Raw genomic sequence first — 16,448 nt, forward strand, 5'->3', positions numbered from 1 at the left:
CATATAAAATAATGTTATACATGATTTTTGTTTGGTTTGAAATACACTGCATTTTGTTAGTCATAGAACTGATTCAATTTCTATCTCTTCTGTAGTGTTTGGGCTTTGTAAAAGCCCAAAGCCATCCAAAAGCCAATTTGACTTCTGAATATTTCATTTGATGTCTCATCTAAGTTCACGGATTTTACAGTGTAGTTGTAGTTATTATGACCCTGTATGTGGAGAGACTACATACATACTTATGTTGTGGATTTAAAATAAGAAATTTCACGTGTGCATCCACAGTGTTATTATACATGAAATCTATGAAAACACAGAATCATAAGAATAGTCTCTGAATAGTAGAACAAATCCTGAATTTCAGGACTTAAACACTTTTTTTTTACTTTACCCTTTAAGCTGGACCCCAAAATGTCAAAGCTCACAGAACAATCCGCAGATGAATATCAAACGTAAAATACAAGAGGTTTGAAGGATACCTATGTAAATGTCTTTAAACCCCTAAATATTATGGAAGCAGCAAGTCAGAGTGTGTGATTTCCATTTCTTTCTTGTATTATTTAAAAAGAAAATGGTTGAGCTGTTAAGCATGTCTCGCGCCATTTAGGATTTTTGTTGTTGGTTTTTGTAATGAAAAATAAATTTCCTTTGAAACTATTCTCTGCTAGAGTATGTTGCTCCTCACCTGGGATATTAATGCTAACATGTATTTTGTGTATTGCACTCATAATGGTTTTTAGCACACGCAATAGAAAGAGGACATAACCCCGCCACAAAAGTATGAGTTCACAGGGTTACAAGACCATTGTAAAGGTAGTAAAGATACGGTATTCCTTTTCCATGCCTTGTTATCCATATTTAAGGTCACCAAGTTGTCAAGAGTTTACAAAGCCCCAGATTAGCATAGATTTTGTCATTTAATCTGCCTTTTAGATGATCAGCACTTGTGGGTAGAAAGAAGCTCATGATCAGTTCGCAGATCCGTAATATTATGATAAGCTATGTTTCAACTTTTGATGTCATCTTTCCTTTATACCAACTTTTGGCATCAAACTTGGGAAGCTTCCCCTCAAATTAACTTACAACTAATGCTATCCCACATGCTTGAAATTAAGTAGACATACCTGTACATAGTGGCACAGCGGTCTAAGGCACTGCATCTCAGTGCAAGAGGAGTCACTGCAGTCCCTGGTTTGAATCCAGGTTGCATCACATCTGGGAGTCCCATAGGGCGGCACACAATTGGCCCAGCGTCGTCCGGGTTTGGCCGGGGTAGGCCATCATTGTAAATAAGAATGTGTTCTTAACTGACTTCCCTAGTTAAATAAAGGTTCAAATAATGTATATATTTTCTTCAATATGACCAAATTATTAAACAAATCTAGATATTTCTAATGGTTCTTTAGAGAATTCATATTTGTCATATAACCTCATCCTCATACAGGTTGCTCATCACTGTTGATGAGCAACCTGAAAACAACTCTCTAGTCAGTCCATTCATAAAATCAAATCCCTGTTCTCACACATGCCTGTTCTAGACAGGGGCAATCTGGGTGCTTTGGTTGATTCTCCATTTCCATCTCTGATCCTCCATAAATCCAGCCAATTCAATAAGGGTCCCAGTCATGCCCTCTCACCCAGCAGACACCTAGCCTAACGCAGCCCCCCATGGGTGTCCTGCTGCCCCAGGCTCTGGTGCTGCTGCAGAAATCTGAATTCCAAAGTAAAGCTAATGCTAACCAGAGGCAACTGCTTGACCAGAACATTCTGAAGACTGAGATATGATAGTCCATGATAGCTAATAGGGAGCAGCCTCCTGACCCTTGACGTGTCAATAGAAATGGTGTGTATTGGTGCCATTGCATTGACGTTGAGAGGGGAAGGGAAAAGGCCCTGTGCTGTGCTCACTAATGCCAGTTACTGCCTATACAAACTTGACTAAAAAGAGCTCCAGTACATATCCTTGAGCCAAGAGCGGAGAGAGCTGTGGCCTGGTGAATTCATCGGATAGAGTGGGAGGTGAGAACAGGCAGTGGAGGGACAGAGAGGGAGGAGTGTGTTGTGTGTGAGACATACATAGAGGGACAAGCACTACTCTTTACTGAAAGACTGGGATGGAAGATACAGGTATTGCTGTCTAAATGTTGATAGAACAAAATTACTGTCGACCCAGAGACATGTCATATTTTTGCCGTTTCAGCTAGTGCTAATACTTAATGTCAGGACAATTATAAAAGGAAAGTATACATTTTCAGTTGTTGGGTATCGCCAGTATAGAAATTATGCTACAGGTTTTTAGAGATGTAAAACATTTTTTTTTTTTTTAAATGAGAACACCATTGTTTGATGTTGAGTTGAAAAACCTAAAATATCTACATTCTGACCAGGTGAAAGTTATCCCTTATTGATTTAGTCACTTGTTAAATCCACTTCAATCACTGTAGATGAAGGGGAACATACAAGTTAAAGGAGGATTTAAGCCATGAGACAATTGAGAAATGGATGGGGGGGGGGGGGGGGGGGCACTTAGAGGGTGAATGGGCAACACAAAATATTTAAGTACATTTGAACAGGGTATGGTAGTAGGTGCCAGGCACACCGGTTTGTTGTGTCAAGAACTGTAACGCTGCTGGGTTTTTCACTCAACAGTTTCCCATGCGTATCAAGAATGGTCCACCACCCAAAGGACATCCAGCCAACTTGACACAACTGTGGGAAGCATCCCTGTGGAATGCTTTCGACACCTTTTGGAGTCCATACCCTGACAAATTGAGGCTGTTCTGAGGACAAGAGGGGGACTCCAGATTAGGAAGTTGTTCTTAAACGTTTTGCAGACTCACTGTAGCTACAGCAGCACCATATTATTGGGGGATTTGATGTGAAGTCATAGGAATGCAGTTGCACCATCTAGTGGTATTGAGGTTGTACTCAAATTAATTGTAAACTTTACATTTTGATTCAGCTACATTTACATTACACTTTTAGTGCTGCATCACTCAAAATATTGTCCAGAAGAATAAATCAGATTAAAACTTTTATTTACAATGTTTTTTGCTGGCTGTAAACCTTAAAAAAGATTTGCATTGATAAAAATGAACGTGAATAAAAGAAAGTTAAATATAAATGACTAAGGAAAAAATAAAAAGGAACAGCTTTGTTTGGCCATCACATTACTACATGAACAATAATATTGACTTCCACACAAAGGACATTTCTCATCTGATTCACACAAAAATAGGTTAAACCATGGAGAGCCGTTTCATGGTGTGGCTTGTTGTGAAATTATACTGCAGCTCACAAACAACCAATTGAAGGACAACAAAATGGGAGTGTCAGAGGGGATTCATTCACATTTAAGAAAAAGTAGGCCAATTCAAAAACAAAAAAAGCACTGGGACAGTTTGGAGGTACACAAAATTCCTAAACATTTTTTCAAGACAACATACAGCACTATCTACAAGAAGTGGGGAACTTAGTCATTTTCTCAACAGTCATTGAAAGCATATCAGTATAAAAGTACACCTTTTACACCTTATAATGCTTCTTTCCACCAACAAGGCTTGAAGCTCAATAAACTTGAGACAGGACGAACTGCTAGCGAAAATGACTGGGCACCATAGAATTTGCAATGACTATGTTCCACTGAATTTATAGGTTGAGATTTTGAATTCTCAAACACTGACAAAATGTACAGACTGACAAGTGCACTACAGATATGTAAGCTCTGAAGATATTCTAAAATCCAGATTTGTGTAAAATGTATGTTTAAGCTGGGTCATATTGGCCATTGTTTTACTAAAATGGTTTACCAACATACTAGATACATTTGGCGACATTTAAAATGAAGTAAAAAAAAATATTACAAAAATGCATCATATCACTTTTGATATCACCCAACATGCACCAATGTGGCTTAAAAGTTAATGAAAGTAAAAAAAGAAAATAAAAAAAATTGACAAATACAAATAAAGCCGTACAATTTTCATAATTCCCCAAAATATTACACAGTGTCTGTTCAAGCTTTGCTGTTCCGTTTACAATCCATATCAGAAGAGATACTTCCGACATGTGTCAGATCCACACCGGCATTCCACCCGAATCCGCTTTTTGGGAGAGCTTGGGAGTCCCGCTAAACTGAAATTTGAGTCCATCCTCGTGCTCTCCGCATCGACTGGATCAACTGCAATGACAATGTCAAGAGTCAAATTCAGCCAAGACAGCACATCTGAGATATATACGTTATGGTTAGCTCACCTGCACCACATAATTGTCAAACTGCTTAACAAGCCAAATATGAAAATCATTTTGCCCAAGCATCAAACACACTCAAGAGTGAAAAGCTAAACAAAGTTTCATGTTGAAATGTCCAGTGTTCATTGAAATTGTATAACTCAATGTAATTAATGTGTTACTGTAGTACAAAAACAAAGTTGGGTTTTCCCAGCTGCACTCTCCTACCTAGCTCTGAAAGGACTGAGTTTAGGTAATATGACACATTTGGTGCCCACTCCCACTTTTACAGTTAGTGAAAGTAGCTAGCAAGTTACCTGCAATGCCCACTAGCAGTGATGGGTGATGACAAAATGACAGAGCCTATTCATTTTCAATGAGCCAGGTGAAATGTGCAAAGCGAAGACAGCGACGCAAAAAAATTGAGAAAGCCAAACTCTATGCAAATCTCCAGCGATATTGCGGCACGATTACCAATAGAGGCTCACGATAGCTTCCAGCCGATGCTGTATTGGATGTTGATAAATCCACTACCTATTGTGCTGTGGGCTTGCTGCTCGAAAGAATCACCCACATGGTGATCAACTGTTGGAAAATCAAGTGACTTGTTGCTTTCAGTTGATATTAGTAACAGTAGCTGTATTATCTACCTTTAATGTGTAAACTGTCATGTTGGGTCAAGCTAGTAGAGCCGGGACGAAACCAGAATCGCAATACTCATTAGTATCGTGGCAAGTAAACAAAACGCGAAGCAGATTTACCTTCTTTAGGAAAACAGCTCTAATGTTGGAAACAAACATCATTATGTTGTCATCCAGAGTCACATGTATTTATTTTCTAAGTTATAACACACTATATATTTTACATATAGCAGGTTTTTAAAGGACCAAAGCGATTAGTTTGCTTTGTGTTTTCATTTTTGAAATGTAAAAAATATCTTGATACTAGTATCGTCACAGCCCTACATGTCAGGCAGTGAAACTTCACACTTACTTTGCATCTTGTAGTCAAAAGTGAGCTCTTCTCCTGCCCTGATGGGGCGTGTTGAAAATAAAGCTATCCTCGGGAGCCTCTCATCCAGGTTGTCTATAAACACATTGTATACTTGCAGGTTGGGGTTGCACTGCAAAACAGAGAAGAGACAACTTAAAGGTCAATACTTTATGGTCAAATCACATTACAGCAATTAATGCTTTATTTCAGAATAGCCTACTGCTTATAATACATTCATAAACACAATTATATTCAGATTTTCATACAACTTTGAGAAAGAATGCTCTATAATATTGACAAATTTGCTGCACTTCATGCTGTTTGAGGAAGCATATTACAATGCAATACTATAACATTCATGGGTTGAACCACTTCCATTCGGCTGTGTCTACGATGCGACTGCTTTCACTTGCACCTAGAATACCAAAATATACTACTACCAAAAAGGTACGACATGGTGCTTTGGCTACTCTGCAGGTATGCCTCAGGTTTTAAAAGGAGAACATATATGATAATGTGCCACTCACACTGTGGTTGACAAAGTGGGAGATGTTGCCATGGTGAGCAGCATCCACTGTATAAACGTCCTCCACGTAGTCCAGGTCAAACAGGTAGGTGGCGCCCTGCCGGTCGTACAGGTGTCCTCTCTTCTCCGCCTCGTCCGATGTGATGATCTTGACAAACAGACACACACACCACTTCAGAAACTGTTCAAACACCCGTAATAGAAACACAGCACTAGCACAACGTTTGTCTAATGTTCTTTGTCCATTACTCCAATCCAATTTATACATTTTCATGACAGAATAGCTCATTCTGGTAAATGCAGTTGACATAGGCCAATACATTTTACCTAAAGTATTGGCCAATACTTTATACTACTTACCTCTCCAACGTACTCCATGACAAAGGTGTTCTTTTTGATGTGCTGTAGTGCGCGCACGCCCCAGCCTCGGCCATTCCCAGTCTTGAAGATGCACAGGTCGAATGGAATGCCCTTCTGGACCACTCGGTTGGGGCAGTCAGAACCGCAGCTGCAGCGGGTGTTACACTCGTAGATGGGCTCCCCGGCCCGCACTCGCACCTGGCCCTTGTCAGTATAGGCCAGGCGGTGGAGGGAGGCCCCGGGGCAGCAGCCTCCGACCGGATCACTGAAGCAGTCCTTACACTCACAGCCAACGGCCATCTCATTGAGCACGATGCCCTCGCCCACCTTATAGGTGTTGATGTAGGTGAAGTCCCTGGGAGGGCCGTCCAGGTCCACCTCGTTCAGGACAAAGATGCGGCCTGGGTGGTTGCGCGTCTTGTTCAGGTCGGCCTCCCAGTGCTGGAGCCTCTGGCGGAGTTTGGCTTTCTGCACCAGGATCCAGGCTACGTCCTTGTCCAGCCGCTTGGGACAGGTGGTCCGTCTCTTTTGCCGCCTCAGCTCACGCTCCATGTCCTCATGGAACTGAGTCATCAGCTTCCTGCACTTGAGATTTTTGCGGGGCTCCCAAGAATTGGCCGACTCAGGGAAGCCCTTCCATTTGACCAGGTACAACTCCTGCTCCTGATAGATGACAAGAGGACACATGACTTGGATTGCGTATTAAGCCACAAAATAATTATACTGAACGTGGTACATTTTACAGTGAGGTCCAAAAGTATTGGGACAGTGACACATTTTGTTGTTTTGGCTCTGTACTCCAGCACTTTGGATTTTAAATGATACAATGACTATGAGGTTAAAGTGCAGACTGTCAGCTTTAATAGAAATGAATGGTAAATAATGTAGTGTCATTTTGGAGCCACTTTTATTGTAAATATGAATAGAATATGTTTCAAAACAGTTCTACATTAATGAATGAATCGTTAATAATGAGTGAGAAAGTTAAAGGGATAAATATCTTACACCCCCCCCCCCAAAGATGCTAACCTCTCCTGTTATTGGTAATTGTGAGAGGTTAGCATGTCTTGGGGGTATGACCTTTGTGCCTCTAACTTTCTCACTCATTATTCACAATTCATTCAGGATTGCCTGTAATCATGTTTGCATCCACATTGTTCAAAAACATTATATTCTTATTTACAATAAAAGTGACTCCAAAATGGCACTACATTATTTACTCTTCATTTCTATTGAGTACAAAATAATCTGAAACCAAAACAAACTGCAAATGCATCACAATTTGTCGAGTTATAAGCTTGATGTAGTCATTGCGTGCTGTAACTGCTGACTCTTTCTCAGTATCCATATGAAACCAAAAGTTAAAGGAGCCACACCAACTGACAGTTGCAATGCTTGAGATAACTCTACCGAGCACTTGTCCCAGCCTTCATAGTCCCATTGTGAATTCATTCACTCACCTTAGACTTCTTGTAGTCACAGAGGTACTCAACCTCATAGTCATCGATGTTATGCTTGTTCACCTGTAGTTCTTTACAGTGAAGCCTTTCCCGGCGGCAGACAGCCTGCAGATCGTCCAAAGACAGCTTGCAGGATACGCTGCAACCTGCAATGTTGTAATTGTAGCCACCATGTTTAGCTAGCTACGTTAGCTAATAGCTGCCAACTACGTTAGGTTTAGAAGGCAACAAATGAACGAGACAATTAAATATATTCAGCTTGAACATATTCGTATTTGTTGTAATTTGGAATTGTGCAGGCTAACGGGTTCTGTGAAATGATTGCAAGACAGCTTGCAGACACTGCCAGACATTTCTAGCTAACTAGCTACTCAACGAGGTCTGTGTTTTGGCGCGTTATGAAGTTATCCGTTGTTTGCAAGTAGCTATGGCTGTCTGAAAACCGGGCCGATTTTCCTCGAATTTACGCTTTATATTGCCATGCAGCTTGCGATCCTTTCTTTGGCTAGTTTAGTTACTAGTTATTCGATATCCGTATGCATTCGTTTAGCTTTTAATCAAAACGTTATCCACTACAATTTATTTTTTTAAAGACCACACAATCGAAGTGCGCAGATAGAGCTGCCTACTCAATGTCATTGTTATTGCTTTATCAATGCTAAATATTCCATGACAAGCGTGTATTAAAGGTCACAGAATTAAGTGTAACATTTGATCAGTTGAAACAGCCACAATAACCTCAAAACACAGCAAATATACACGTATTAACTTCCCACCCTCCTTACCGTTCAAATCTTCCGCCATGTTTTCCGCACCGCCAAAATGGAACAATCCTTCGATTGGGGGAAAGACTTTCGAGGAAGCAGCGGTTTCATGCTGTTGATTGGATGGAGCACATTCTAGCGGTATTTCTATTGGAGCAGAAATAACTGTTGCTGCAAGCGAAGCTTTGTAAGGATGTAATTCTTTTGCAAGGTCAGCAAGGTATGGAAAGAGAAGAATATGCATATTCTCACTCTAATGTTCAGATAATATTGGTGGGAGAATTTTTTTTATATTCTTATTTATTAATTAAACCATTGGAAAAATGTGTATCACTAAAAGGTCACAGTAGACACATTGTTTCAAAACGTGGCTCTTACTACATGCCTGGGGGAGTTACAGTAGCCAGCGTAAACTACTTCATATTTGTTTGACATATTTTACAATATGAGACCTACAGTACACTACATGGCCAAAAGTATGTGGACACCTGCACGTCGAACATCTCATTCCAAAATCATGGGCATTAATATGGAGTTGGTCCCCCCCTTTGCTGCTATAACAGCCTCCACTCTTCTGTGAAGGCTTTCCACTAAGATGCTGGAACATTGCTGCGGGGACTTGCTTCCATTCAGCCACAAGATAATTAGTGAGCTCGGGCACTGATGTTGGGCGATTAGGCCTGGCTCGCAGTTGGCGTTCCAATTCATCCCAAAGGTGTTTGATGCTGTTGAGGTCAGGGCTCTGTGCAGGCCAGTCAAGTTCTTCCACACGGATCCCGACAAACAATTTATGCATGGAACTCACTTTGTGCATGGGGCCATTGTCATGCTGAAACAGGAAAGGGCCTTCCCCAAACTGTTGCAACAAAGTTGGAAGTGCAAAATCAGCTAGAATGTCATTGTATACTGGAGCGTTAAGATTTCCATTCAATGGAACTAAGGGGCCAAGCTCGAACCATGAAAAACAGCCCCAGGCCATTATTCCAAACTTTACAGTTGGCACTATGCATTGGGGCAGGTAGCGTTCTCCTGGCATCCTCCAAACCCAGATTTGTCCGTCGGACTGACAGATGGTGAAGCGTGATTCATCACTCCAGAGAATGCGTTTCCACTGCTCCAGAGCAGTGGCGGTTCTAGACCATTTCAACTGGGGGGGCCAAGCTGGGGACAGTTGTACTGTTAGAGGGACCAGTTACATTAGACGTTATTGTTGTCATATTGTTTTCTTCACTGCATTGCAGGCATTAGAAGGCAAAATACCATGTTCATAATCATTATCGTTGCCACTGTCTAATAACCGATGTAAAAAAAGAACGATAGCAAAAATTTGTTATGTAAAAATTATTTCATACTCCACATTTAGGGGGGCCACAAGGAGGTCCAAAATTATTTTCACAGGGGCACTGCCCCCCCCCCCCCCAGAACCGCTAGTGCTCCAGAGTCAAATGGCGGCTAGCTTTACACCACTCCAGCCGACGCTTGGCATTGAGCATGGGGATCTTAGGCTTGTGTGCAGCTGCTCGGCCATGGAAACCGATTTCATGAAGCTCCCAACAGTTATTGTGCTGACGTTGCTTCCAGAGGCAGTTTGTAACTGGGTAGTGAGTGTTGCAACCGAAAACAGACGATTTTTACGCGACATGCACTTCAGCACTTGGCGGTCCAGTTCTGTGAGCTTGTGTGGCCTACCACTTCGCGGCTGTGCCGTAGTTGCTCCTAGACGTTTCCACTTCACAATAACAGCACTTACAGTTGACCAGGGCAGCTCTAGCAGGGCAGAAATTTGAGGAACTGACTTGTTGGAAAAGTAGCATCCTATGACAGTGCCATATTGAAAGTTACTGAGCTCTTCAGTAAGGCCATTCTACTGCCAATGTTTGTCTATGTTAATTGCATGGCTGTGTGCTCGATTTTATACACCTGTCAGCAACTGGTGTGGCTGAAATAGCCGAATCCACTAATTTGAAGGTGTGTCCACATACTTTTGTGTATATAGTGTATCTTTGGTATCAAGGCACTTCAGAGGGAAGGCTAGGCCAGAGGCCTACTATGTATGTGGTGTGAGAAGCTCATAGGGAGCCAATATCATCTGCCCCATGGGGCAGTTATGAGAACAGATTATATTAGTGCTTACTTTGAATTGAACATTACATTAACCCATGAAGGTAATCAAATTCATATCATACTCCAAAGATTTTTTGTACGTTTTGAGAGACGGCATTAGAGACACAGAGACCGATTAATAAATATGCAATAGGCATTTTAAAAATGAGTTTATTGGCTTTTTGAGATAACATTGCAAAACAAAATGTAGAGTATAAAAAGTAGGAAAAAAATCTGGGTAGGAAAAAAAAAAAATCACAGCCTATCACACCAGTAGCTACCAACTTCATTCAGCTAAGGAATAGATAGAATGGATAGAGCCAGAGTCTCAGTCAATATACGCAAAAAGGAACAAACTGGTTAAGGTAGTACCTCAAGCGGTGTGGTGTGTTTCTTCCATTTTCTGGAGGTGACCCCTATGTTGTCTTCCCACCAGGAGATTCCAGGACAGTACATTCCATATTGTCATACAACAGTAACATTTCTAGATTCTACAACATTGATGTCAGCAGTGACAGTCAGTTTGGGCAACTCCAAAGTGCCACTTTCATCAGTTACGTTTTCTGGCCTCACTGTCTCTTGACGTCTTGGTTGAAGAGGGAAAGGGAAGCAATCCAAAGGGGCGTGTTCGACTTTACAGAGGCTGTCCTCATTGCTGTCACTACTACAGTCGGGATTGGAGACTCCGGCGCCGCCCCAGCAAGGCCAGGGGTTCTCCCTGAGCGGCACCACATCTTCAGTCTGAACCGCCTTCTCCATCAGCATGCCTCTCGGGGGCCTCTCCTCCAGCCCAAAGCCCTCCTCTAGACTAGGCTCCACTTTACGGAAAGTGTGGCGGGCAAAGAGGCATATGCAGAACATCTCCACAATCACAGAGTAGTGGTAAATTACTGAGAGAGGAAGATAATAAAATAGAAAAAGTTACCACCAATGTCACATTGATAATTTCATAATAAACATGTATCTCCACTGTTACAATATTGACATGGAGATGATGTTGAGAGGGAGATGTATGGGGGAGGACTTCCATCACAGTGCACTTACGCTGGGAACGCATGAGGACAGAGAAGGGAGGGGTGCAGGGCACCACCTCCAGGGCCCCCATGGTCTCCAGGATTCCACTCTGAAGGCCACACAGCACCAACACTACAATGATACAGACAAATTTGGCCCTCAGCCCATAGCCAGGCAAGGCCTTTTTGGTGGCCTTGTAAAACAGCAGGTGGCCATAGAAGGACAAGAAGGTAGACACGCCTATGATGACATTCATGTACATATTGGGATTGGCATAATCCACCTGTGAAAAATTGCATGGATATGGTAAAAAAAAAATATATATATATATAATGAGCTAATTGACTTATTAACCAGGGACTCATTTGGTTAAATTAAGGACAAAAATAAATTGATTACAATGCAAATATGTCTTGCAATATATGCAATCCACTCACATCTCCATAATCATACTGCTCATCTGTCCAGAGGACCAGAGTGACAAAGAACAGGATGGTTCTGACCACAGACAGTTGCAGCACAGCAGCCATCATCCATCCCAGGCTGGTCCTATGGAGGGAGAGGTAGTGGGCAGGGTGATTACGGCAATATATGTGCATTTATCATTATCGCAACATGGGAGATTATGGTGATATATTGTGCATTTATCAATATTGCGATATGGGGCCATTACAGCAATATTGTTTATCTATCATTATTGCGATGTGGCCATATCTTATGAATCTATCATTATCAGGATATGGATTCGCACACTGAGGAGGACACCCAGTTATAAAGTACCTGTTGATGGCTATCATAGGGAGGCAGCAGCAGCAGCAACATGGGAACGGATCCGGAGACACCTGCTCTCCAGCTAAGATCTCCAGCATGCAGGCCTTACCCCCAAAGAAGTCTGTGATGAGCCCCATAAACTTTAGCAAAGTAATGGAGTGGTACCTACAGAGCGAGAGCGACAAATGGAGAGATAGTTTTACTGATGGACGTTTTAGCCCAGAATGATGTGAACAATTGAAATTAGTACACAAAACAAAATGATGGTCAGAAAGAGGTTGTACTCGATACTTACAGAGAAGCTATGAAGCTACATAGTGAGGAGGAGCGAGGAACGTACAGCGCAATGATTGAGGTTAAGCCAAAGACCTGACCGAAAGAGAATGAGTGTAGTTAGGCAACAATGACAAAATTTACAAATACCTATCCGAAACAATTGAAATGTGTGGCAAAAATGAGAGGTCCCTTTACCGGGTACATGCCCAGTATCCACAGGTAGAGGCGCCGGCGTCTGGAGTAGGGCACGTGACGCAGGAAGAAGCCCACCTCTTCTAGGAACAGGGCCAGCATGATCACAGCGAACCCAGCAGGAATGAGAAACAGCCATAGCTCATCCTTGATCACTGGGTACAAACGCACAACACAAGGACTTGTGGTGGGACAAATCATATACAACACATATACAGTGAGGGAAAAAAGTACTTGATCCCCTGCTGATTTTGTACGTTTGCCCACTGACAAATAAATTATCAGTCTATAATTTTAATGGTAGGTTTATTTGAACAGTGAGAGACAAAATAATAACAAAAAAAATCCAGAAAAACGCATCTCAAAAATGTTATAAAATGATTTGCATTTTAATGAGGGAAATAAGTATTTGACCCCTCTGCAAAACATGACTTAGTACTTGGTGGTAAAACCCTTGTTGGCAATCACAGAGGTCAGACGTTTCTTGTAGTTGGCCACCAGGTTTGCACACATATCAGGAGGGATTTTGTCCCACTCCTCTTTGCAGATCTTCTCCAAGTCATTAAGGTTTCGAGGCTGACGTTTGGCAACTCAAACCTTCAGCTCCCTCCACAGATATTCTATGGGATTAAGGTCTGGAGACTGGCTAGGCCACTCCAGGACCTTAATGTGCTTCTTCTTGAGCCACTCCTTTGTTGCCTTGGCCGTGTGTTTTGGGTTATTGTCATGCTGGAATACCCATCCACGACCCATTTTCAATGCCCTGGCTGAGGGAAGGAGGTTCTCACCCAAGATTTGACGGTACATGGCCCCGTCCATCGTCCCTTTGATGCGGTGAAGTTGTCCTGTCCTCTTAGCAGAAAAACACCCCCAAAGAATAATGTTTCCACCTCCATGTTTGATGGTGGGGATGGTGTTCTTGGGGTCATAGGCAGCATTCCTCCTCTTCCAAACACGGCGAGTTGAGTTGATGCCAAAGAGCTCCATTTTGGTCTCATCTGACCACAACACTTTCCCCCAGTTGTCCTCTGAATCATTCAGATGTTCATTGGCAAACTTCAGACAGGTATGTATATGTGCTTTCTTGAGCAGGGGGACCTTGCGGGCGCTGCAGGATTTCAGTCCTTCACGGTGTAGTGTGTTACCAATTGTTTTCTTGGTGACTATGGTCCCAGCATCCTTGAGATCATTGACAAGATCCTCCCGTGTAGTTCTGGGCTGATTCCTCACCGTTCTCATGATCATGGCAACTCCACGAGGTGAGATCTTGCATGGAGCCCCAGGCCGAGGGAGATTGACAGTTCTTTTGTGTTTCTTCCATTTGCGAATAATCGCACCAACTGTTGTCACCTTCTCACCAAGCTGCTTGGCGATGGCCTTGTAGCCCATTCCAGCCTTGTGTAGGTCTACAATCTTGTCCCTGACATCCTTGGCGAGCTCTTTGGTCTTGGCCATGGTGGAGAGTTTGGAATCTGATTGATTGATTGCTTCTGTGGACAGGTGTCTTTTATACAGGTAACAAACTGAGATTAGGAGCACTCCCTTTAAGAGTGTGCTCCTAATCTCAGCTCGTTACCTGTATAAAAGACACCTGGGAGCCAGAAATCTTTCTGATTGAGAGGGGGTCAAATACTTATTTCCCTCATTAAAATACAAATCAATTTATAACATTTTTGACATGCATTTTTCTGGATTTTTTAGTTGTTATTCTGTCTCTCACTGTTCAAATAAACCTACCATTAAAATTATAGACTGATCATTTCTTTGTCAGTTGGCAAACGTACAAAATCAGCAGGGGATCAAATACTTTTTTCCCTCACTGAAGTTCCCAGAAAACAACACTAGAGCTAACATTATCATAAACACTGGTGACACACTGGTGTGAGGTAAGTCTCAGGCGGAAATGCCCCAATACATTAGCAGGGTTGGTGTAGCAGAGAATGGCTCAGTTAGCATCACTCAGAATCTAAGACGGCCAACACCAATATTGCACATAGTCAAAGTATTGAAAATGCATTGTGCCGTTTTTGGCATAGAAAGAAAATGTTGGTGTCTTCAAACACGGACCTTTATCACACAGATCTTGATATGTATCAGATCCAATGACTGTAAAATCTCTGGCCAGTCAAAAACATAGCCCATACAGTTCATGTGAATGCATAAATGCTGGTCTTACCGCTGAAGAACTCCCAGGACAGCGGGATCTCTGCTCCTAACCAGCTGCAGTTAACTCCTCTCCTCATCCTCTCAGAGAGCACAGTTCCCACTAACAAACACCACAAACCCTAGACGTATTATGAATAGGACAGAATTTAGAGTAGATCTCAAATTTAGGGAGGGACAATTACTTTTGAACTAACTGACCTCGTATAGAAAGACTGATGTAATAAAGGACGAGACTTTGTTTTTCTATTCTCGAAGGACAGACACTTGGCGAGTGTCTTGTCAGTTCCGTGTTGAGATGGCGTCCTGTCGTCTGAACGATGCTTTCCTGATAGCAGTGTTTAATGATTGACTAAACACAGGTAAGCCGACAGATGGGGAGCCAAGTCCACTCTGGAATGTGTCAACTTGTGTTGTCTCTGAACCGATTATGAGGGGGCTCTAAACAAGCTGGGTTGTGAAACTAACGTAACAAATTGTTTTAAAGTTGTCATACCATGTATCATTTAGCTATTTGATTTGGAATTCTAGGACCCCTGTAGGTATCAAAACAATTGTTTAAAATTATTTGATAAAATATTGAATTTGGGATTTACTAGTATAGCCCATAGAAATGCATTGAATAAGACATTCATAAATGGAAAAACACAGTAAAAAAAAAAGGATAAAAAATCATAAGGAATAAGTGTCTCTAGGAGATACAGTATAAGAACGCTCAGGAAATATTTTACTTTTTTGGACACATATTTCACCCCTTTTTTTGTTGGTACAAAACTACCTCCATAGTTCCATAATTTTTTAAAGTTGGTGTTACCTTCAGTCGAGTCCTGTCATTGTTGTGGGGGTTGTAGAGCAAAACAGAAATACCACCGTGTTCGTAAGTCTCCCCTTTCCAATATGGGGTCATATCAGCAGAGGCTGCTGAGGGAAGAACGGCTCATAATAATGGTCGGAACGTAGCAAATGGAATGGCATCAAACACCTGGAAACCATTTGTTTGATGCATTTGATACCATTCATCTGAGCCCGCTCTCCTCAATGAAGGTTCCACAAACCTCCTGTGGGTATTATTAGTTTGTAGCCCAAACGGTTCGGATGCTACAGACAGACATTGGCACATTGACGGTACTGATTTTAGACCAGTCCCATGGGGCTTGTGGGGGTCGTAGAGCAAAATGGAGTACACCATCGTGTTCGTGAGTCTCATCTTTCCATATAGTGGTCATATTAGTTAGTCGGCCAAACCGTTCGGACACTACGTTTTCGTGAGAAGACCAATTTTCAATGTCTCCTGGTCTGACAAACAGTACTGTAGCTCTGCCACTTTCCACCGCAGATACGGAAGGCCGACATCGGCGGATTGAGATGCAGCCCATGCAAAAAAGCCCATACAGATATCTCTACCTTAAAACTGACGGATTTTGATGGGAATTGTTGTATTATGTTAATTAGATTGACGCATAGACTCTTAAGGATTAAGACAAATTATTTACAATCGTCTTTGTACACAACACTTGTAATAAGCATGATACTCTTCTTAGTGGTTAAGATTAACTCCACTGAACAAAAATATAAACGCAACATCTAAAGTGTTGG

General features: G+C 42.0%; 2 protein-coding genes across 2 annotated transcripts; both read right to left on the reverse strand.

The window, feature by feature from the left end:
* Positions 1-3,021: 3,021 nt before the first annotated feature.
* LOC115168254 (histone-lysine N-methyltransferase SUV39H1) lies at positions 3,022-8,420 on the reverse strand. Its single transcript, XM_029723343.1, has 6 exons — positions 8,355-8,420; positions 7,570-7,715; positions 6,110-6,772; positions 5,751-5,897; positions 5,224-5,353; positions 3,022-4,180 (listed from the first exon to the last, which is right to left on the reverse strand). The coding sequence occupies exons 1-6, from the start codon at positions 8,371-8,373 to the stop codon at positions 4,047-4,049; spliced, it is 1,239 nt and encodes a 412-aa protein (XP_029579203.1). The 5' UTR covers positions 8,374-8,420; the 3' UTR covers positions 3,022-4,046.
* A 2,169-nt stretch (positions 8,421-10,589) lies between these two features.
* On the reverse strand, positions 10,590-15,097 carry si:dkey-16n15.6 (organic solute transporter subunit alpha). Its single transcript, XM_029723344.1, has 8 exons — positions 15,054-15,097; positions 14,866-14,974; positions 12,693-12,844; positions 12,517-12,590; positions 12,231-12,386; positions 11,888-11,999; positions 11,481-11,733; positions 10,590-11,326 (listed from the first exon to the last, which is right to left on the reverse strand). Exons 2-8 carry the CDS (start codon positions 14,930-14,932, stop codon positions 10,902-10,904), a joined length of 1,239 nt encoding a protein of 412 aa, XP_029579204.1. The 5' UTR covers positions 14,933-14,974; positions 15,054-15,097; the 3' UTR covers positions 10,590-10,901.
* Positions 15,098-16,448: the final 1,351 nt, after the last annotated feature.

This window comes from Salmo trutta, chromosome 30 (genome assembly GCF_901001165.1).
Source record: "Salmo trutta chromosome 30, fSalTru1.1, whole genome shotgun sequence".
Classification (NCBI taxonomy): Eukaryota; Metazoa; Chordata; class Actinopteri; order Salmoniformes; family Salmonidae; genus Salmo; species Salmo trutta.